Below are 25253 nucleotides of genomic sequence, written 5' to 3' on the forward strand. Positions count from 1 at the left end.
AGAGGTGCCTGGTTCATGGGACATGTCCACTGGTTGTAGACCACCACTCCAGGATTACCCAGCGGGTTGTCAATACATTGACATGGAGCCTGCATCAGTCAAGAACGCACAGTATTACACAGAGCCATGATCACATGGAACTCCCTTCCATCTCCAATTACTCAAGCAAATTACCTTTAAAAACTGTATAAAACAACATGTCATAAATAACAATAGGGACTGTGGAATGACACACGAAAGCTGCTGTTTGGCAAAAGCTAACGAGGATCCGAATGAACCAAAAATTAAACTAGAAGTGGGGAAAGGTATGAATGTGATAATACATTTTTATCTTAGACCAATATAATTAATCAATGTGTTTCTTACGCTAGGCTCTATACGTATGGGACATGTCCACTGGTTGTAGACCACCACTCCAGGATTACCCAGCGGGTTGTCAATACATTGACATGGAGCCTGCATCAGTCAAGAACGCACAGTATTACACAGAGCCATGATCGCATGGAACTCCCTTCCATCTCCAATTACTCAAGCAAATTACCTTTAAAAATGGTATAAAACAACATGTCATGAATAACAATAGGCACTGTGGAATGACACACGAAAGCTGCTGTTTGGCAAAAGCTAATGAGGATCCGAATGAACCAAAAAATTTAACTAGAAGTGGGGAAAGGTATGAATGTGATAATGCATTTTTATCTTAGACCAATATAATTAATTAATGTGTTAATTAATTAATGTAATTCTTACGCTAGGCTCTATACGTATGGGACAGGTCCACTGGTTGTAGACGACCACTCCAGATACACCCAGCTGGTTGTCAACACACTGCGTTGGAAGAAACTGAGGAAAGATGAATAATTATTATTATTATTCGGGGGGGTGCTTATATTTGTCCTGTTACACACTTGTGTGTAATGGAATTGTGTTTCTGGCATATCGCAACTCCCCCTGAAACATTTTGATGCATTAGTTGTCACAATTTTCAACTTAAAATGCATTTATTTTACACACCACCCTTAAGATGGACCCTGGGAAAACTATCATCATCAGTCAAGTGAGGTGACTCAGCTAGTTCCCAACTGAATTATCTACAAATGTTCTTTGGCAGGGGCTATAACGTGTTCCTCAAACAACAACCTACACAAAAAAATGCTGCTTTGGTTGACCTAACTGCTGGGTTGCAGGCATTGGGTCACTTATTTGGGTTGTTTTCTTTAAAAAGAGCAAGGTTGGGTGGTTGATGCTTGGTTATTGGTGCTGGGTTATTAAGATATATCCCAGCGGGTCAGATCAGAAGACTGATGCTTGTATTCATTTTGACCCTGCCCTCTGGTTTCTGCAGGGGTTTGCTATGACATTGACCATAAAAAACAGCAGTCAACAATTAGATTGTAACTTTACATGAAGTAATGTTGTATTTCTGTTGGAAGACTGTGGGATCTAACAGATAACGAGGAACCATTCTTCCTGGTACAAATAATGCCATGGAAAAAATAAAACCTACTGTTTTCTTAAAGACACAAGACATTTTGTAATGGTGCACGATCAGATATAACTTTGTGATTGTTCATTTGTAGAGCATAGAAGTCATACTTCTGAGATACCTAGTGAAGATATTCTACCCTGGATGCTGTATCGAAAAATCACAAGATCTGTAAACTAGGTAAGGCTAGCATGCTAACACAAGTAACATAGGCTAAACACGTCTTTCTCTACTGATCTAGTGTTTAACATACATACTTGTGTGTTAAGGCAAAAGCTACTACCAAACGGTGCTACATGAACAAACAAACAATACTATATGGAGGACATTTCCATAGCAATTTTCATCAAATTAAAGTCATAAAGGCCTATGACTTGAACAGGAACGTTAACCGATCCAATAAATAGTAAAACAATTTACATCCGACGAGCCAAAACAAATCACCCAAATCATTGAGGGCTCTGTCCTATCATTCTGTTTGCATTTGAGCCAAATATCAAGAATTTTTATTTGAGGTACAATACCATCGCCATCGTGGAGTCGTGTAGCTTGTAGAGCCGGAAAAGGATGAACCCATTCACGATATGTCGAAAATTTCGAGTGACACCCGTGGTCCGGAGTGGAAGGTGTTGTGTACGGTTTATCATCCGTGTGTTGTACGTAACTTCTAAAGTACAATCTTATTTGACCTTTATTGAACACATGTTTGCTTTCATCCTTTATCCTATTCCTGGGTTTTTTCCCCTAAGCTTTTCCACAGTCATTATTGACATTGTTAAATCATAATTAGTATTATTTCTTCAAGTTGTTAATAGTTCTAATGTGTTCTAAACCAGTGATTAAGAAGTACTTTTGTTTAGTACTTAAAATAAATCAGAAGAACTTATCAAGTATAAGATCATGTAACCTTTTTCCCGTCTTGTGGACAAAATGCCAGTTGATCAGTTTTGATGGGTGATCTTTCTTAGCGGAGCCAATGTGTTGGGTCATGTTGTCAGAAAATCCTTGGTAATGGTCAAAAAGAAATCTACACACTACAATATTACATTGATATATTACAAAAACAACGCTTCAAAAAATACATGTACATTCGTGTCCGTCCACATCGAGGAAGTGAATAAGAAGGAAGTATTAAATAATTCAAATATATATTCAAAAGTTATCCATAGTTCAAAAGCCACTCCCATCACAATGAACCCGTCTAACAAGTACTGTACCCAGTCACAAAAAATTCTAACATTCATTAAAATTCAATTCTAAATATAGCTGCAAGCATCCGTGCTGGGGTTCAAAATTTGGCCCATACCACCACCATCAGTAAACATTTGACACATTACCCTAGGATGAGCTACTTCTGTACTCATTACCACGCTTGCCAAATATCAGGAATCAGTCGAACAGACCATGCAATATGCTTTTGATGTATTTTAGACAATTTTCAATGATGTTGACTACTTTAAGGACTCTAGCGCAAATTATATGGCCGCTATGAGCCAATGAGTACAGTTACATGCACACAATAAGGTGATTGTTGTGGATAGTCAGATTCATATAATAGTTTAATTAATATGTTTACATGCTTTGCAAGAAGAACGATTTCCCTAATAATCCTGTTTACATAGACACATCTGAGATCAGGCTACCTGATGGGACTTTTGATAAATGCAGAACATTTACAATCAAAATAAACATTCTACCACAGTGACCGTGTTATTTTGGGGAAGACTGAGTTAGGACTATATATATAAGAAAGGCACTATCTGAGGTATGAATTGGGGAAAAATGATGTACCAATAACTAAAATGACTAATGAGGGCCTTACAGGGTACCAACTCAGTGACAAGTGGAACGAATCTAAACGTTTATTTCTGAACGTGTAATTGCATAATAATGGAGTTATTACATAAGTGAAAAAAGGAACAGTCACTACTCCTCGTCTACAGTAGTTACAAAAACCTTTAGCTCTTACCAAAAATACATTTCAATTACCAAAGTATTATGTAACAACTTGCTTATAAAATGTTGCTCCAAAAGCAATTACACATGTATTACACAGCCATAAGAACAGGTTTATGTTATGTGTTACTGAGAATGCTAATAGTAACAAAATATGTCTATTAAGTGTCAAAAGGAAACTTAACCAAAAACTGCCGTCTTGAATCATCTACAGCTAAGGTACGTGGAAAATCATGTTAGTTTGTATTCTGAGTAAACTATCCCTTTAAAGATGGTATAGTGCAGGGGTATTCAACTCTTACCCTACGAGGTCCGGAGTGTGCTGGTTTTATGTTCTACCTGATAATTAATTGCACCCACCTGGTGTCCCAGGTCTAAATGAGTCCCTGATTAGAGGGGAACAATGAAAGAACTAAGCAGTACTGGTTAAGGTCCAAAGTTGAGTTTGATGGGTATAGTGTTTGTTTGAAACAAGAACACTTCCCCTCAGGTGGACAAAGAGGTTCCGACTTTTTGCTAAGCATCCAACTTGCTGTTTGCAATGTTTACAAATGGCTTTGAATTCATCTGCACTATTTTCAGGTATTATACAATTAAATGCAGCTTTCAACCTTTCCATGACTTGTTGAAAAAGTGATATATACAGTAGTTGAGCATCCCATATTTATAATTGACAGAATGTTCAGATAGAAATGTATTGTGTAGATCAAATATGACTGTCAGTTAGATTGGAATGGTATAGGAGAATGTATTCGATTCATCTCCAAAATGCAGTTGCAGATACAGCCCTGCCAATCCAATAGTTTCTGAAAAGTAGTCACTACTCAGATCTGTAGTAGTAGTAGTAGTTGCTTTCTCAGATCTGTATTCAAACAGTTTTAAAAAGTAATTACTTTCTGAGATCTGTATTCAAACAGTTTTAAAAAGTAGTCATTTTTTAGGGATATGTATTCACAGTAACTATTTGTATGACTCTAAGTCACACGGGGTGAGGGGCTTGACCTTTCAATGTTTGCGTTAAAACCAGTTAAATGGAACTAAATGTAATTTAAAATGTAATCTATGTAATCCCCAAAAGTAATTATTTATCATGAGAGGGCCATAAACAATTCTCCATACTCCAAGAAAGGTACAATCTCACCTTTCTGGTGAGTTATAAATTGCTCAAGTGTAGTCACTTTTTAGGACACAAGCTCAAGTAGTGCTTGTAACGCCAGGGTAGTGGGTTCGATCCCCGGACCACCCATACACAAAAATGTATGCACGCATGACTGTAAGTCGCTTTGGATAAAAGCGTCTGCTAAGTGGCATATTATTATTATTATTATAAGTGATCGATCAGGTGATAGATTAGGTGATAGATCAGGTGATAGATAAGGTGATAGATCAGGTGTGTATGCACGCATGACTGTAAGTCGCTTTGGATAAAAGCGTCTGCTAAGTGGCATATTATTATTATTATTATTATTAAGTACAAATATTAAAAAAAAATGAAAATATGAAATATTTTATGATGCATTTCCTATTCAACAAAATGGTATGAATAAGGCTTGAAATGACTATTCTTTCTAAATATAGTATAATCAAATTATAAAATGACTAACTATAAGATTTCACCTTCCTTATAACCGTAGAATACATATATGTTTAGTGTTAGAGAAAATGTGCTTATTTTCTAAAGGTCTCTCTTGATCACAGTCTACCCCGACTGCTGTAAACGTCACAGAGCTCTCTAGCTTCGCTTCCTGAACTCGTTAGGAACTTTCCTTTCATCTCATATTAATGTTGTCCGTCTATGACAAACCGAGTGTTTTTTGTTTCAAATCTATTATTTTAGATTACTTTGATAAAGTCGGCTATCAATCGATCTCTGAATGCACTAGTGACAAAACCACTCTCTCCTACTGTGCTACAATGTAAGGATTGCAGGCATGTGCTTTGTCAATAGCAACTCCTTCAGCAAGGAGTTGACGGACAGTCGGCAAAGCGAATGAAATGATATAAGAGCCAGCCCAGCTTCAAGTGGTGTTAGATTTCACATCCTACTTCACACAGGCAAAATAGATATACTCCTGTGTCCATGAGAAGCAGGGCTACCACTCAATGCAAGCCATTTCGATCTACGGTGTCCACAGATCGATTTATAAAGGGAAATGTCAGTCGGAACAGGTACCAGAACCACGCAGGTCCCCTAAATAGAGGACTTTACGTCTAAGAAGTTAAGAAGTGCCACTATATTTGGCCAATTGCCATGGCATTGCATGAGAGGGTGTGGCCCTTGGCCCTTTACCATCATGAAAGTTGCACCCTTATCATTTGCATTTTAATGTGAAGTTACAGAAGAAGCTGTATAACGGCAACAAATACAATAGTGTTTCACCCAGCTTTGCTGCTTGAACCCCTAATAACTTTTAGTTCTTGTGAACGGGTGTGTGTGTGATCTCAAATTAGATAAACATTGACTTTAGCTTACTGACTGGGTTAGTAATGTGTTCACCTGCATTGTCTTTTGGACAGCCCTGCCACAGACACACCATATTACCAAGTTTCAAGTTTTTTTTTTGTTGTATGTACAGGATACACATGGTGTACACCGTCAAAGGAAATGTTTACTTGCAGGTTCCCTCTCGACAATGCAACAACAATAAGAAATAATAAAAAGATACGAATATAAAGTAAATGGCTCAGTAGAATAGAATAAACATTTGAACACATGTATAATACAGGAAGGCACCATTTATAGTCCAATATTTACATGTGTTTTGGGGAAGCGAGATTGGGGGGGCAAGTGTTTAAACTGAAGTATTTATCTATCATAATAAGAGCCTGGTAGCAGCAGTTGCGATGTGTAGCATGAATGTGTGCGTGTGTGTGTGTGTGTGTGTGTGTGTGTGTGTGTGTGTGTGTGTGTGTGTGTGTGTGTGTGTGTGTGTGTGTGTGTGTGTGTGTGCATGAGTGAGTGCACGTGTGCTAAGGTAGAGAATCCGAGCAGGTGGTCAGTCCAGTCCAATGTTAACTGGTTCTACCACTGTCATCTCACCAGGTGTGTTAACTTTGATTATAAAATGTTTTAGTCTCCTGTAGTAATAATATTATGTTAACTGTGCAACCGACCGACCTGTCAATCAATCAATCGACAAACAAACCAATAAATCATTCACTCACTCATAAATTGAGTCACTCACTCAATGGAGGTCCTCAGTTAGTAGATAGAACTGATACACTATTGTCTTGAGAAATGAAACGGACATATTTTGCACACCAGGGGACTGCGGACTACGTAGGCAACGAAGGTGGAGTTTGCCATTGTAATCGAGTACTGTAGAGCAGGGCAAGGCGAATGTCGTCATTAACCGTAACACAAGAGATGAGGGAAAAATATCGTACAGATAAAAACCCAACACAGCACTCAACACTTAGCTACCCCTACTAGCTAAAGCTAGCTAGCTAGCTAGCTAACCTTCTTCTTGTAGCTTTCCGGCAGACTAGACGATTTGTGGCGTATTGCTACCTTTCACAGGTCAGAGTGTGAATTACACATTTGGGACACAGAAAAGGGGAGAGGGGTTTGCTGAAGTGAAACAACTTAACCGGTGTCAACTTGATCACTAATGCATTCATTCTATCGATTTAAGAGATTATTCTTCTGAGCGCTACTTTATTTAGTCTTCTAGGGCAACAAGGTATGACAGAAGAGAAGCTCCATGTATCTAACTATAGTTGACAAACAAATGGCCTACCAAATGTCAAATTATAAGCAGAAATGTGATGGTAGTGTTACAGTGTCCCCCTGACTATCGATGAATTTAAAAAACAAGAAAACTGTGCCGTCTGGTTTGCTTAATATAAGTAATTTGAAATGATTTATACTTTTACTTTTGATACTTAAGTATATTTTAGCAGTTACATTTACTTTTGATAGTTAAGTATATTTCAAACCAAATACTTTTAGACTTCTACTCAAGTAGTATTTTACTGGGTGACTTTCACTTGAGTCATTTTCTATTAAGTATCGTTACTTTTGCTCAAGTTTGACAATTGGGTACTTTTTCCACCACTGATAACAGAATATTGATATGCATTTAAATGTGTTCAATATGGCAGCAGCGTCTGTGAAGAATTTACTTGGAATTGAAATTGCTGCAATCTTCAAAAATGGAATAGAATTGGAATTTAGACTGTCTGAAATGGAATTGAAATTGTATAGAAATATCATCCCTGGAATGGAATTGGAATTGAACAAGAACCCTCCTTGGAATGGAATTGATGGAATTCAAAGGGAGGGGAAATTGAATTTGAATTTGTGGAATTGACCACAATCCTGATATACACACACATACACACACTCCCTCACTCTACCCCTGAGTAATGACACAACCCTCATCTCACATCTCCTGCCCAACCATCCATCTCTCCCTCCTCCCTCTCTACCTAGTAAGGCTATTTTCTACCACATCCAATCACAAAGAGGCATTCCAACAGAGAGTGCAGACCAGAGAGTCTTGAGGTAGATATTATATAATACTATACTAATCTATGCTAAACTTTCATAATCAGAGTCAAGATGAATCAATCTTCACCGTAGCTTAATCTGCATATCAAATTGACAGTAAGTTAATTAAACTGTATTAAGTTAGCTTCTGCATCTGGTGTGATGAATTAATCAACTATGTTTAGTTGCACAGGTATTTTTAATTTGCAATAATTCCTGGTGAAATATGTGAAATATTACTTGAATATTCAGTTATATTTATTAAACATTTGGGACTCAGCCAGTGAGTCATGTTGACTGGGCCTTGAGCAAGTCACCAGTCAGTCTGATCAGATATGGTTATGTAATTGGCTAATGCTCATATCCACTAGCGTGAACCGCTATATGTGTGTGTCTTTTGTGTACGGTAGATGGTTAGGACAATGAGGCGAAGCCTAACTCTTAATTGGTTTGACTTGTACTAATTGACTGTAGTTCCTTTAATACGCTTTATGAAACAGCTCTGACGCAATGACATGAATAGACGCACACACGACACCTCTCTCTCTATTGTCAGTCATGTATCACACTCCTCCTAAACAGACCGGACTGATCGGAGGAGAGAGGGATGAAAGGGTGTTACATAAAAAGAGGAAAACGGGTAGGAGGGAGAGAGGAAAGGATGGAGGAAAAGAGGAAGGAGAAGAGGAAGGATGTAGTAGAATTAGGTGGTCCCCTAACGGTTCTCTTTCACTGTTAATTAGGGAGGTAGAGTGAAGAGAGGGGAGTTAGAGGGGAGAGAGAAGCAGAGGGAGGAGAGAAGGAGGGAATAGATGCAGGGGAGAGAGAAATGATAATTGTTCCTACTGTGGGAGAAGGATGGGAGAGGAGATGAAGGGAGAGGGAGAGAAAGAAAGAGCGGAAAAGAAAGAGAGGGGGAGAGAGGAAGAGGGAAAAAGAGATGAGGGAGAGAGGGAGGAAAAGAGAGAATGAGAGAAAGAGAGGAAGAAACAGAGGAAGAGAGGAGGAAACAGAAAGAGGGACTGAGTAGAGAGGCAGAGAGAAGATGAAAGAGAGAAAGAGAGATGAGAGGAGAGAGAGAAGGCAGTACACGCTTAGAATTAGTGGCGACTCAAAGAACCCCTGGAGATCCTCAAGGAACACCTGGAGTTCCTGAAGTAACCATTGCTAGTCAATGGTTCATATTTGCACCTTCGGTTAGTTGAGGGGTTCTTGAGAAACCTTTAATGGTTCGATGTAGCAACGTGTTCCTGGAGGAACCCTGGAGGGGAGACGTGGCTTAGTAGGGGCGTGGCTTTAAGATATTTTGTCATTTCTGTTCATTTGTTCTCTTGTGTTGTCATCACATGTTAAGGTCTGCCTCCAAGCCCAGTCTGTAATGAGAAGATCACAATAAAACTGCAGACTGGGAAACCTTAAAACTCACCACAACCACCCAGAGCCTTGATCTGCCCCAATGTGACCCAGACCCCCTATCCCTGGACCAAAGGACCGTCCAGATGGGCCAAGTCCTCCTCAATGCCAGACAGGGTCTCCATGAAGCACAGGGGCAGCCCAGGTGCCCAAGGCACCTCCTCATCCTGTCCTGATGACCCCGTTTGACCCTGAGTGGAAGTCAATCATGGACCCCACCCACCTTCCCACTCACTGGACACCAGTCACCCCCTCATTACGCCCGTCACCATAAAATAACTGCTGAGCCACATCAAGAAGTTAAAAAGGTCAAGGCACCAGGGGAGGACACCAACTCAAAGAGGCCTCCCCTGAATTCCACTCCCAGCTCTGTGACCTCTACACCCTCTGCCTCCATGTTGGTCACTTTCCAAAGCCCTGGAAGTCAGCAGTATTGACCATGATTCCCAAGCCAGGTAAAGACCCCCACTAGCCAGCCAACTATAGGCCCATCAGCCTTCTTAACAACCTACGGAAGCTTCTGGAGAGGGTCCTGGCTCACTTCAGAGACACTGACAACGGGGGTCCTCAGGGTGCACCAGGCCGGCTTCAGGAAGAAAAGATCCACCACCGCTAACATCCTGATGCTGGCCGATATCAAATCATGAAGCTTTATTTATATAGCACGTTTCAGACATTAATGCAACGCACATCACAGGAAAAAGCAAAAATAAAAAAAACAATGAAAATAAAACAGAAATATTTACTACATGACAAACATAAGAGGATAAAAAAAAAAAAAAGAATATCAAAAACTGAAAGACTAAGAATAGAACAAGACAGAGGTCACAGTAGCGGTGTTCTTTGACGTAGAGAAAGCCTTTGACAAGATGTGTCACAATGGACTCATCTACCGACTGCAGGATACAAACCTGAAACTCCCCACTCAGTTGGTCACTCAAACAAATGGGAGATAATGCTGACGAGAAACCACATCATCCAGGTTCTCCCCAGAGGCGGGAGTAACCCAAGGCTCCGCCCTCAGCCTTCTACTGTTTAATGTATATATGTGATATTAATTACTCCCATCCAAGAGAGAGACAGGTCTCCCAGTTTGCGGATTACCTCTGCTACTGGGCGGCCTCAAAGACCTTTGCACATGCTGGGAAGAAGCTAAAGAACAGCATAACTGAAATAGAGATCTGGGCCAACATGTGGCGGGTTAAACTCAACCCCCTCAAGACACAGTGCGTCCTCTTCTCCACGCACCTCAAGGAAAGACAGGCAAGTGAAGCTCCTTGCAAGAGAAGGAGGGAAGGAAGTGACTGAACCACCTGAGGGTGCTTTGCAGGAAGAAAGGAGGATCCACCCCCAGAACAGCCATCAAAGTCTATCAGAGTTATCTCAGACCGCTGTATGAATATGTCTGTCCAGCCTGGAGCAACGTAGGGAGGTCTCTTCTGAAAACTGCAAATTGGTCCACAGGCCACACTTCTAGATAAAATACGTATACAGTCTATACCAGGAATGGGCAACTGGCGGCCCCCCTTTTGTAGGCCTGTGTACCAATTTCACAAAAACATACAGTGTATATATTTTTGGGAACTCAGTCAGGGTCTCAAATTACTGAGAGTTAGAATAATAGAATACGCAAGGTGCAAATTCATACGCATACCAACAAGCCACTGTGGCCTCATGATGAGTTCTGTTTTTTTTTGGTGGCCCCCACCCCCATCAAAGTTGCCCATCCCTAGTCTATAAAGACTATACCGTAGGTCTCAGCAAATGCACTGAACATCAACAGCAAGTCAAAAGGATAACTTACTGCCACTTTATATGCAGCCTTTATGTAGAACGTGACGTTCTGAATCAGTGTATCATCTCGAGTGTAGACCATGTGAAGGCCTGCCAATGACAGCAGACAGGATTAACAGAAGAACTGTTGCACATTTGAAGGCTTAAGGTTGCAGCAATACTTGAGGAGAGGGCACACAGTGGGGTGTGCATGTTTACCTGATGCAGTCATTTGGGCCAGGTAGAGCAGGATAATTGAGGTGGCATCCACCGGGCTGTAGCGGCTGTCTGGGACTTATCCTTGTTCTTGCTGTATTTAAACTTCTCCACTTTGTCAATCTGAGAAAAATGAACAACCACAAACACCTGGGGCCTCATTTATCAATATTGGGTAGAAACTATTCTAAAATACTACTTATGAACAGAATTTTGAATGTTCGTACGAATAGAAAAAGTGTGATTTATCAAACAATCCTACGAGCGTCATACGCACACCGGTAGGAGATAAGTGTTGATAAATACCAATTGTTCTCAGCCTGAGTGTTTGTGAACGACCTTGGCTTTTTGCATTTCGGAACGACCCTAACTAACCATATATGGCCAAAATCCTTGCTTTAACGCCCGTGGGGAATATACAATGCCTTACCATGGAATATCCCACAACAGCGCATCAAAAAAAAAAAACACGACAAAAAAACCTTTCAGAGACTGAGTACAACCAAAAGGTTGCCTGCTCAGTTGTGGTTTGACCAGTAAAAATTCAAACAGCTACAAACAGGACCATTAGGACAACACAAGTTGCTTTAGCAATGGCAAATATCCTTCATATGAGTAGGCAACGTTCACCAATAAGCCATCCATCCTCAACAGCGCCCTCCTGTAGACGTACAGGCAGGCCAACATTGCTGAAGTAGAGGGCGGTGCCTCAGGTATTTAAACACTGTTTGAGTAGGTGAAGTTATGGAGATTGTACTCCTATTAGAGACAGTTCCTCAGTTTAGGGTTCTTTAATGTTGATTGGCATTGTGCCATGCCACTTAGGCATGGCCGGCCCGCTCATTACGCAGCCGCCTATGGCAGCAAATTGACGAGGGCGGCATTTTCTGAGCTGAACTGACCAAGACGTACCTCCAACAACACATAAAACATCATAATTCTGCCCCTAAACAATGACAATTTCTCTCAACCAGTGGTACAGTGAGGGAAAAAAGTATTTGATCCCCTGCTGATTTTGTACGTTTGCCCACTGACAAAGAAATGATCAGTCTATAATTTTAATGGTAGGTTTATTTGAACAGTGAGAGACAGAATAACAACAACAAAATCCAGAAAAACGCATGTCAAAAATTTTATAAATTGATTTGCATTTTAATGAGGGAAATAAGTATTTGACCCCCTCTCAATCAGAAATATTTCTGGCTCCCAGGTGTCTTTTATACAGGTAACGAGCTGAGATTAGGAGCACACTCTTAAAGGGAGTGCTCCTAATCTCAGTTTGTTACCTGTATAAAAGACACCTGTCCACAGAAGCAATCAATCAATCAGATTCCAAACTCTCCACCATGGCCAAGACCAAAGAGCTCTCCAAGGATGTCAGGGACAAGATTGTAGACCTACACAAGGCTGGAATGGGCTACCAGACCATCGCCAAGCAGCTTGGTGAGAAGGTGACAACAGTTGGAATGATCATGAGAACGGTGAGGAATCAGCCCAGAACTACACGGGAGGATCTTATCAATGATCTCAAGGCAGCTGGGACCATAGTCACCAAGAAAACTATTGGTAACACACTACGCCGTGAAGGACTGAAATCCTGCAGCGCCCGCAAGGTCCCCCTGCTCAAGAAAGCACATATACAGGGCCGTCTGAAGTTTGCCAATGAACATCTGAATGATTCAGAGGAGAACTGGGTGAAAGTGTTGTGGTCCCCACCGTCAAACATGGAGGGGGAAACATTATGCTTTGGGGGTGTTTTTCTGCTAAGGGGACAGGACAACTTCACCACAAAATCCCTCCTGAGATGTGTGCAAACCTGGTGGCCAACTACAAGAAACTTCTGACCTCTGTGATTGCCAAAAACGGTTTTGCCACCAGGTACTAAGTCATGTTTTGCAGAGGGGTCAAATACTTATTTCCCTCATTATAATGCAAATCAATTTTTGACATGCGTTTTTCTGGATTTCTTTGTTGTTATTCTGTCTCTCACTGTTCAAATAAACCTACCATTAAAATTATAGACTGATCATGTCTTTGTCAGTGGGCAAACGTACAAAATCAGCAGGGGATCAAATACTTTTTTCCCTCACTGTATATGGGCTTTTTAGGTGAGCACGCTGATCCCGTCTTGTGATAAGCAGTGTCCATTTTGTCAAAGGCAGAGACGCAATATATTTATCTTGTCCATTCCCACCGCACCTCTCCAGGGTGGTGTTAGAGAGGCATCGCTGCGGAGCTCCACCAACATGCCCTCAAATTTTTTTGCATAAATCATTTAGCAGATATAGCATGGTAGAAATAGTATGTGGCCTTTTCTGTAGCCTACAGGCTGGATCTAAAATGTATGACAATGTAATGAGATGGAGACTTTTTACATCATGCAGGTTTCTCAGATTCAAATAGCTTAACCTAAATGGCGCCCAATCAAATAAACAAGCGCACTGCCATGTTAAACAACATATCCTAAAAACAGGACAGGTCAAAGTAAAATGGACAATATGGAATGAACATTCAGGATACTCACAACTGCTGTCCAGGAGTTTCACCCCATAGGCTAAATTGTCATGATCAGTGGTTTTAAGTTTGGATACAATTTTTACAAGCTGATCATAGCAAAACAGAAAATACTTCTGCATTTCTCGCTGTGTAAATACATTGCAAATAGGCTCAGGATAACTCCTCCAGATAAAGTTGGGTAGCTGATATTCTGAGCTTAAATAGCCAAATTGATTAGTCACAGAAATCAGGACTAATAAAGCCAATGCAATGGCCTGTTTTACAAATGGTGGGCCTACCACATGGATGGGCATTCATACAATTCCATTGCTGGCCTACATGGTAGGCTACACCCCAGTAAGCACGGACCGACGCCATCCGGACCGGCCTTCTTTTTTTTGTGTTTTACAAAACGGTTGTCCTACCACATAGATGGGCATTCCTAAAATTACATTTCAGGCGACACTGTAGGCTATACCTCAGTAAGCACGCTGACCGTCTTTTTTTGTTCAGATGTTATCCGGTCTGGACCAGCCTTGATTTGGCCCAAACATAGACATCTTTTCACCTTTCATTCAGAACCTAAATTGAACCAAACTTCAACGTCTGGAAAATACGTATTTTAGATGTCGTTTCAACTTCATTTTGCTTACTGGGACGGCATTTTTTAAAAGCCTGCATTCAGCTGTGATTATCCAATTAATAATAATACACATGAATACAATGGCATCAACACTAATACAAAGCACATATTCATTTAACAATAACAAAACAAGACATACAGCTCTCATCTGTTATAATAATCCAATGACTGAAATCAAAATACAAGTAGATATACACATCAGACTAGCCAGTTAACAATGACAGGTGAAAATGTAGCTATTAATGTTAGATAGCTAGCATTAAAAAATGAGATACATAATGCTGTAATAATTACGCAAATATTCTTAAACTATTGACAACTTTGTCAGTAAAACATGAGGAAAAGAAATACATTATTTACAGTTCTGGTATTTACGCACAGTGATGAATAAATTAGTTAGAAAGGAATAATGTCCAAAAACTGAGATTTGTGTTCACAGCAGGTGGCGAGCTGCACTTGGTAAACTGAGATTTGTGTTCACAGCAGGTGGCGAGCTGCACTTGGTAAACGGAGATTTGTGTTCACAGCAGGTGGCGAGCTGCACTTGGTAAACTGAGATTTGTGTTCACAGCAGGTGGCGAGCTGCACTTGGTAAACTGAGATTTGTGTTCACAGCAGGTGGCGAGCTGCACTTGGTAAACTGAGATTTGTGTTCACAGCAGGTGGCGAGCTGCACTTGGTAAACTGAGATTTGTGTTCACAGCAGGTGGCGAGCTGCACTTGGTAAACTGAGATTTGTGTTCACAGCAGGTGGCGAGCTGCACTTGGTAAACTGAGATTTGTGTTCACAGCAGGTGGCGAGCTGCACTTGGTAAACTGAGATTTGTGTTCACAGCAGGTGGCGAGCTGCACTTGGTAAACTGAGATTTGTGTTCACAGCAGGTGGCGAGCTGCACTTGGTAAACTGAGATTTGTGTTCACAGCAGGTGGCGAGCTGCACTTGGTAAACTGAGATTTGTGTTCACAGCAGGTGGCGAGCTGCACTTGGTAAACTGAGATTTGTGTTCACAGCAGGTGGCGAGCTGCACTTGGTAAACTGAGATTTGTGTTCACAGCAGGTGGCGAGCTGCACTTGGTAAACTGAGATTTGTGTTCACAGCAGGTGGCGAGCTGCACTTGGTAAACTGAGATTTGTGTTCACAGCAGGTGGCGAGCTGCACTTGGTAAACTGAGATTTGTGTTCACAGCAGGTGGCGAGCTGCACTTGGTAAACTGAGATTTGTGTTCACAGCAGGTGGCGAGCTGCACTTGGTAAACTGAGATTTGTGTTCACAGCAGGTGGCGAGCTGCACTTGGTAAACTGAGATTTGTGTTCACAGCAGGTGGCGAGCTGCACTTGGTAAACTGAGATTTGTGTTCACAGCAGGTGGCGAGCTGCACTTGGTAAACTGAGATTTGTGTTCACAGCAGGTGGCGAGCTGCCCTTGGTAAAGAACTGAAGCTGTGATGTCATCACTGAATTATTTTTATTCGATGGGGTTTAAAGGCGGTTGGCATCCAATGTTAATGGTGCAGTACCGCCACCAGCTGGACGGGTATTGAACGAGAAAATAAAATCCATTGCGGGAAAGGGGGAAAATGGCATACAAAAACGTACACTTCAACTAACAAAACCCATCCCACTTCTTTAATCACAGTCCGTTCCAAGATACTTCCCTACACAGGCTCAGGGGCCTGTGAGGGTGGAACATTTACCGACCGGATTTCTTGCAAGGCCTCTGCTGTGAAATCATGAAGACCCAATGTTTAGCTGCATTCACAATGATTCCAATTTTCTCAGACTTCTCCGCTTGTGCTGTACAGTTTATGACCATTGCAATAAATAATACAAAGTCCACCTTTAACATGTTACGTTTCACGATACCTCGATTGATGAGAAACCTTCACTGGTCAGGGTGGCTCTACAACCATTGTTTCTTCCCTGCCACTCATTCCTTCCAATCTTCACTGCCTCCAGATAGGAGACAGGCTGGACACTCCTTACCCTTGCCACCTCGGTCTCCTTCACTTTAACAGGGCACTCCAAGAATTCGGGCGCATGTTCGCCTCCACAATTGCAGCATTTCACTTCATCTGGCATACTATACTCTTCCCTTCTGCACACACTTGACACATTACCAAATATTTTACATTTATGACACTGAAGGGGCTTGTGCACAAACGCTCTTACAGGGTATCTCATTAATAATAACTTTATATGAAAAGGGAGACTCTTCATCAAAGAACAGTAGTATGGATGAAGTGAATTTATTTTCTCCATCAACCATATTGGTCAGTCGAGGTGCACCAACCTCTTCATCTATGTCTTCAGTTATATATTATCTGCCTTTACTTCTTGCGCCACCCCAGAAATAATCACCTTAATAGGGGCCCTGCTTCGAAAATCCTTACAGAAAACGTTCCACAATTGCAACACCGTCGTCATTCTACATACCGTTCTTCAGTATATTCTGTTAGTCTGCACACACTTGAAACATGGCAAAATCCTTTACAATTCTTACACTGCAGTGGTTTGGGGACGAAAGCTCTTACAGCGTATCTTCCATAACCAAGCTTCACATGCGTAGCTATTTGCTCTTTATAAAAAACAACAGGACTGACAGACTTTCTTCTTTTTCTCCATTCACCTAGCAGGTGAGACGCCGGGCACCAACCACACCAGGAATTCTCTTCAGGTATTCAACCTGAACATCAGTCGTCACCCCTGAGATGATTCCTTTGACGGGTGCTCTACTCCGAAGTTCAAAACACAAAACTTCTGTTGTCCGGATTCTTTTGAAGCCCACTGCAATCTTCCTCTGCTCTTCAGAAATACAATTAATCAAAATTGTTTTATATATTGTTTTATATACATACAGTACCAGTGTGCAAAGCTGTCATCAAGGCAAAGGGTGGCTAATTTGAAGAATCTCAAATATAAAATATATTTTGATTTGTTTAACACTTTTTTGGTTACCATATGTGTTATTTCATAGTTTCAATGTCTTCACTATTATTCTACAATGTAGAAAATAGTAAAAATAAAGAAAAACCCTTGAATGAGTAGGTGTGCCCAAACGTTTGACTGGTACTGTACATAGGCCTACATATTTACAAATATCTTCACATGATGGTGTTTCTATTAGTTAAAAATAAAAACAGTTTGATCTTAACATTTGAAAAAGGGCTTTTTTTTTATTCACTGTGTGATTTTTATGCCCTGATTTCTATAGGTAAATTATTCTAGGTGAAAGATGTTACTCCAACCTCATGATATACCTTTGGAATTTGTAATTGCTACTGTTGTCGAAAGGAGTAGTGTGAGTTTTGTGAAGTTAGGTGTTCCTTAACCAATGCCGTTGTCTTCTGTTTGGGAGTGATTCCTACATTGTGCAATGATGTCTTATAATGGCATACAAGAATGAATTGGCAAAGATTGTTATAAATGACATCTAATTCGCAAAGTATGGTCTTGGTTGTGTTTTTCGATAGATGAGGTCATCATAGTCTAGTACAGGAAACAGCAGTTGGGTTACTATGGTCTTTCTAATGGATACAGTAAAACAATTCTTATTACAGCTTGTTATAGTTGCACCATCGGATAATAACATGAAAGGGAAGCAAATGTCAGGGTCTAGGAAGCTGCGTTCTGATCACTGTCTGTTACACTGCATCTCTCAGACTAGTTAGTCTGTATTTTCTGTGTGCATTAGGCCTAGCCTGTGTATAATTGACTACAGCATCTTCAAACGAATAATGTAACAATATCATTAGATGGAGTTGTCATAAACAATAAAATCAAGTTAAATATAACATTAAGTTAAGCTATAAAGTTATGAAGTTATTTATGAAAGTAAACAAAAAGTCTACAAAATGTGGAAATATCTGTGCCGTGTCATCAGTAAGATACGAGCAGTCAATGAATAAACAAGAACATCAAAATTATCAGAAGCATACTTTTATTTTTGCAACTTTAAGTGTGTTTTCTCTTGTTAAATGTACATGTTGGCAGACACTCTTTTACAGTATGCTCTTATGCACATTTTTCATCATCGCTTCATTTGTGAGCAAAATCTTTGTTGTGCTTCTTTTTTTCAAATACATCGAACATTATGCCTCTTCATTATAGCGTTTCTATAAAAATCACTACGAAGACATTAGACATGAGTGAGCAAGAATCGTTACAGTACAGTTTTATGCGGTACATGGATGAATGGTTCATATTCACTTTAGTACACACTTCTTATCAGTTAACATTGCATACTAAACATTTCAACTAAACACTGTTGTGTAGGATGTCAGGATACATGGAGGACATTTGCGCAATGTTTAATGGTGATCATTGTGTGGACCCCCAATAAGAATAGCTGCTGCTTTCGATACAGCTAATGGGGATCCTAATAAAATACCAAATAAAATACAAAAAAAAATAGTTTCAAGGCTCTTGAGTTGTAGTATTATACAGTACATACATATAAATGGTAAGTTAAAGTGCTTTCAAGTACATGTGAGATGAATATACACCAAGTTGATAAAACCATTCCTCTAATTTCAAAATGTTTAATCCCTGGCCTACATTAAAAAAAAATAAGTTTGCAATCTGAGAAGTTTCACCATGTCTGTGAAGTTTCTTGACAGGCTTGTTACGTAAATCAACTTTATTAAAACATTAGTCAATGTTCTCTGATTGGTGAGAAGAAACCTCTGGCTCCTCCACTTCTAGGAATGAACCGCCCCATTGAGGGCACAGTGGCCCCTTCTACACCAGGAGAAAAATGACAGTCGATCAACATAAATGGAAAAACAAAACAATCAAATGATAGCTAATGTATAAAGCCAAGGAAGTTAACTATATCTTACCTGCAGATTTGGGTGGAGCACTCAAAATGGTCTCGGCAGTAGGCCCCAGTGGGCTTGGTACCCATGAACCTCCACAGAGGGGTCATGCGGGTTCTCCGTTGCAGTAGCTTGGTGCCCTGCTGGAGGCTCAGCCTTGAATCATGGCTTCCTATTTGACTAGCACACACCTGCCATACAAAGTGTATACATCAACAACATTTAGCATTACGGTTTCACTACTGGTTAAATATGGTTAACAACACTATTGAAAAGAAAACGATAAAATAATGATCAAAAGTGCTTTACCTGATGCATAAGAATCAGAGCCACTAGACACACTCCTTGCGTTGCTTTGCTGTAGTTTTGACCGTGCATGGTGAGATATATCCTGGAAAATTCGGTGAAAGGTGCTGGATGGCAGCTAGGTGTATGTTCTAACTACAGTAGCAAACATGCTTTTGGAGAACTCCGCTTATATACTCACTCTCTCTCTCTCTCTCTCTCGCTCTCTCTCTCTCTCTCTCTCTCTCTCTCTCTCTCACACACACACACACACATACATTTTACATTTAAGTCATTTAGCAGACACTCTTATCCAGAGCGACATACAGTTAGTGAGTGCATACATTAATTTTTTAACAATTATTATTTTATTATTATTTTATGCTAGGCAAGTCAGTTAAGAACAAATTCTTATTTACAATGACGGCCTACCCCAGCCAAACCTGGACGACGCTTGGCCAATTGTGCGCCGCCCTATGGTACTACCAATCACAGCCGGTTGTAATACAGCCTGGAATCGAACCAGGGTCTGTAGTGACGCCTCTAGCACTGAGATGCAGTGCCTTAGACCACTGCGCCACTCGGGAGCACACGCGCACACGCACACACGCACACGCACACACACTCGTACTCACACTCACATGTCATGTCATGTCAAATGACCATAAGACAATGATGAGGACACCCCCTCAATTGGATAAAAGGAACACCTTATTACTATTATTGCTGCACTTTGGACTTTGTCATTTAGACAATGATGACAACGGCAATTAATTAACAATGGACAATATATTGAAGTGTCATACAGACTGGTGCTGCTTCTTTGTGGGGACACAATGCATTGCATCCTTATATGGCCTAAATATGGAAATATACATTGGAAGCTATTCCCCTACAATTTTTTATTGTACTACTGTTTAGAATAGATGGCCAGTCCCATATGGGCTACCACACAATTCCATTAAAATAAAAAAATATATATATATATGGCTGTCCCCCTCCATTTACGCTACTGAATTTATCTCCCAGGGAGGACATGGCCTACAGGTCACGATTAATTATTGTGAAGATCTAGATTATAGACTGCTTTTCTTGCACATACCCTCTTCTTTTTTCTTGTATTTAGTATAGAGCACCTAAATGCTTAATACAAATGGATGGTACATTTATGTCTAAGGTAATTTAAACCATATTGCTGATAATAATGAATGGTTTACAGGGGGGGTTTTCTGGTTGGGGAACGATCAATGGGTGGGTTTCCCTGAGGGTCCTGCTTTGTGTTTCACATCTATGGACTTATCAACAATAAAGATAATAATTACATAATTAATAATACATTCTTTTTTTTCTTTTTTTTTTACAATGTCAACGCTAGCTATTCTCTCTTGGAATTTGAAAGGCCTTAATAGTCCTATTAAACGTTCCAGCTGTCTAGAATTTCTAGCAAGGAACCATACTGATATAGACATTTTCCAAGAAACACACCTGTTCCAAAAGGACGCCCATATAATAGAGAACCATTTGTACAAACTGAATGTCTTTTCATCAGCCCCAAACAAAACTAAAGGTGTAATCATAATGATACATAAGAAACTCAAAATCCCCATCATGGGTAATGGCGAAGACTAAGAAGGCAGAATCACTTTCCTTAAATGTACAGAGCTTTCAGAAAGTAGTCATACCCCTTGACCTATTCCACATTTCTTTGTGTTACAGCCTGAATTCAAAATGGATTCAATATTTTACACACAATACCCCATAATGACAAAGTGAAAACATGTTTTTAGACATTTTTGCAAATGTATTGAAAATGAAATACAGAAATATCTCAATACATGTTAGAATCATCTTTGGCAGCGATCACAGCTGTGAGTCTTTCTGGGTAAGTCTCTAAGCGCTTTGGACACCTAGATTGTACAATATTTGCACATTATTCTTTTTTAAATTATTCAAGCTCTGTCAAGTTGGTTGTTGATCATTGCTAGAAAGCCATTATCAAGTCTTGCCATGGATTTTCAAGCCAATTTAATAAGTCAAAACTGGAACTAGGCCACTCAGGAACATTCAATGTAATCTTGGTAAGCCATTCAAGTGTATATTTGGCCATGTGTTTTAGGTTATTGTCCTGCTGAAAGGAGAATTTCTCTCCCAGTGTCTGTTGGAAAGTATACTGAACCAGGTTCCCTCTAGGATTTTGCCTGTGCTTAGCTCTATTCCATTTATTTTTATCATAAAAAACGTCCTAGTCCTTGTCGATGACAAGCATACCCATAACATGATGCAGCCACCACCATGCTTGAATCATGCACCACCATGCATATGCTTGAAACCATATGAAGAGTGGTACTCAGTGATGTGTTGTGTGTTGGATTTGCCCCAAACATCATGCTTTGTATTTCTTTGCCACATTTTTGCAGTTTTACTTTAGTGCCTCATTGCAAACAGGATGCATGTTTTGGAATATTTGTATTCTGTCCAGGCTTCCTTCTTTCCACTCTGTCATTTAGGTTGGTATTGTGGAGTAACTACAATGTTGTTGATCCTTCCTCAGTGTCCTTTCTCTCCGGCAACTGAGTTAGGAAGGACACCTGTATCTTTGTAGTGACTGGGTGTATTGATACACCATCCAAAAGGGATATTCAATGTCAGATTTTTTTTACATCTACAAATAGTGCCCTTCTTCGCAAGGCATTGGAAAGCTTCCCTGGTCTTTGTGGTTGAATCTGTGTTTGAAATTCACTGCTCGACTGAGGGACCTTACAGATAATTGTATGTGTGGGGTACAGAGATGAGGTAGTCATTCAAACATCATGTTAAACACTATTATGTCCATGCAACTTTTTATGTGACTTGCACATTTTTACTCCTGAATTTATTTAGGATTGCCATAACAAAGGGGTTGCTCAGCATATGTGGGAACGCCTTCAAGAAAGCATTCCAGGTGAAGCTGGTTGAGAAAATGCCAAGAGCGTGCAAAGCTGTCATCAAGGCAAAGGGTGGCTACTTTGAAGAATCTCAAATATAAAATATATTTTGATTTGTTTAACACTTTTTTGGTTACTACATGATTCCATATCTGTTATTTAATGGTTTTGATGTCTTCATTATTATTCTACAATGTATAAAATAGTAAAAAATAAAGAAAAACCATGGAATGAGTAGGTGTGTCCAAACTTTTGACTGGTACTGTATATATTTTGACTGGTACTGAAGGCACTGTATATATATGTGTATATATATATATATATATATATATATATATATACACATATATATACAGTGCCTTCAGAAAGTATTCAGACCCCTTGACTTTTTCCACATTTTGTTACCTTACAGCTTTATTCTAAAATGGATTGAATATATATATGTTTTGTAATCTACACACAATACCCCAGAATGACAAAGCGAAAACAGACTTTTAGAAACTTTTGCCAAAAAAAAATCTATAAAGAAAGAAATACCTTATTTACATAAGTATTCAGACCCTTTGCTATGAGACTCGAAATTGAGCTCAGGTGCATCCTGTTTCCCTTGATGATCCTTGAGATGTTTCTACAACTTGATTGGGGATGTTTTTCAGCGGCATGGACTGGGAGACTTGTCAGGATCGAGGCAAAGATGAACGGAGCAAAGTACAGAGAGATCCTTGATGAAAACCTGCTCCAGAGCGCTCAGGACCTCAGACTGGGGCGAAAGTTCACTTTCCAACAGGACAGCAACCCTAAGCACACAGCCAAAACAGAGAGGAATGGGAGAAACTTCCCAAATACAGGTGTACCAAGCTTGTAGCGTCATACCCAAGAAGACTCGAGGCTTTAATCGCTGCCAAAGGTGCTTCAACATAGTACTGAGTAAAGGGACTGAATACTTATGTAAATTGATATTTCAGCTTTTTATTTTTAACACATTTGGAAACATTTCTAAAAACCTGTGTTTTGCTTTGTCATTATGGGGTATTGTGTGTAGATTGATGAGGAAAAAAACTATTTTATCAATTTTAGTACAAGGCTGTAACGTAACAAAATGTGGAAAAAGTGAAGGGATCTGAATACTTTCTGAATGCACTATATATACACACCAATTTGTAAGTCGCTCTGGATAAGAGCGTCTGCTAAATTACGAAAATGTAAATACCTATTTAAATCTTTTTTTACTTTCTTTTGCTTTCAGGCCCACGGGGAAGATGTGGTATGGGGAGGGTTTTCTCTGGTCACCGGGAGGGGGTTTGAGGTAATGGGTATTGGAGGTTGGGGGTGGAGGTCCACTTTTGTTTTTTTTCCTTAAACTATGTATGTATTTCTTACTGTTATTTTCCTTTTGAGTGGCAGCCTATGGGTACATGTTTTATAAACTTATACATTTAAATGAATAATGTATACAAAATTACAAAACTTGGTAAAAAAAAAAGAGGTCACAACGGTGAAAGCACGATGTTCTCAATGTCTGGACAAAATGTTCCTCTCTTTCATACATTGGAACCAGACACTAGTCATAAAACAAGCTCACACAAGGGGACTAACATACACATTATTTTACATTATATGTTATAGAGTTTTAGAGTTTACAAACGCTGGACCTGGATATTGAACCTTCAAAATTCTGTTGTTTATGTTATTCATTAATAAAAAATGAAAAAATATTTTTATCCTGGTCTTTGTTCTGCATTGGTAGGATAGCTTTGAAATGCACAGCATCCTGTTACATTCAAGGAGATAGTTGGATATCACTTAAAACTGTCACATGTCCAAGATACTACCGCATGCAAGATCAACAATCAGGTGTGGATTACACATAACCACTGAGCTTGAAGTTTGCCCTCTGTGGATGATCTTTGGTTAGTTCTTTGCTCTGTATGCAACATCACACCTAAGTCATCCCACGGTCAGTATTTCGAAATGGTTCTCTCCACAACTCTTATCTATCTAACCTGGAGAGTTTGCTATCTTCTATTCCAATATTGATTGGGTAAACTTTCACTGTATATTACTCAATTTTCAGATGATGCAAGGCAGAGCAACAATCTTTTTTGGATTCTTTCAGTTTCTTGTGGATAGCAAGGCAGAGTGACCATTCTGATGCTAAAGAAGAAGCAGTCTAGTTGTCTGTCTAGTTCAGGGGTGTCAAACTCATTCCACGGAGGGCCGAGTGTCTGCAGGTTTTTGTTTTTTCCTTTCAATTAAGACCTAGACAACCAGGTGAGGGGAGTTCCTTACTAATTAGAGACCTTAATTCATCCATCAAGTATAAGAGTGGAGCAGAAACCTGCACACACTCGGCCCTCTGTGGAATGAGTTTGACACGTGGTCTAGTTGCATGCTAGCTGTTCCTGTAGACTTCCAGTCATTGCACTAACACTAGTTAGCAATGGCTCCAGAAACGACCTTCGACTTCCTTCAAATTGCACACAGAGACATAAAAATGGTATCCATAAATTAATCTGACTCTGGTAAGTAGAGGAAAAAAGGGCTTCATTGCCAAAATCTTGAACTATCCCTTTAATTTATTTGTAACCTTTATTTAACTAGGCAAGTCAGTTAAGAACAAATTCTTATTTACAATGACGGCCTACCCCGGCCAAACCCTTTGGGACTGGGTTGTGATACAGCCTGGAATCGAACCAGGGTCTGTAGTGACGCCTCTAGCACTGAGATGCAGTGCCTTAGACCGCTGCGCCACTC

General features: G+C 40.0%; 1 protein-coding gene and 1 long non-coding RNA gene across 2 annotated transcripts; one reads left to right on the top strand and one right to left on the bottom strand.

Moving 5' to 3' along the window:
- Nucleotides 1-18392: 18392 nt before the first annotated feature.
- Nucleotides 18393-19984, bottom strand: LOC311099980 (liver-expressed antimicrobial peptide 2). Its single transcript, XM_084140706.1, has 3 exons — nt 19600-19984; nt 19315-19481; nt 18393-19213 (listed from the first exon to the last, which is right to left on the bottom strand). Exons 1-3 carry the CDS (start codon nt 19666-19668, stop codon nt 19174-19176), a joined length of 276 nt encoding a protein of 91 aa, XP_083996832.1. The 5' UTR covers nt 19669-19984; the 3' UTR covers nt 18393-19173.
- Nucleotides 19985-22885: 2901 nt separating this feature from the next.
- LOC311099983 lies at nt 22886-24220 on the top strand. Its single transcript, XR_014609773.1, has 2 exons — nt 22886-23406; nt 23746-24220. It is a non-coding gene; the product is annotated as an uncharacterized lncRNA (long non-coding RNA).
- Nucleotides 24221-25253: the final 1033 nt, after the last annotated feature.

This window comes from Coregonus lavaretus (assembly GCF_964263955.1).
Source record: "Coregonus lavaretus genome assembly, chromosome: 24".
In the NCBI taxonomy this organism is placed as follows: domain Eukaryota; kingdom Metazoa; phylum Chordata; class Actinopteri; order Salmoniformes; family Salmonidae; genus Coregonus; species Coregonus lavaretus.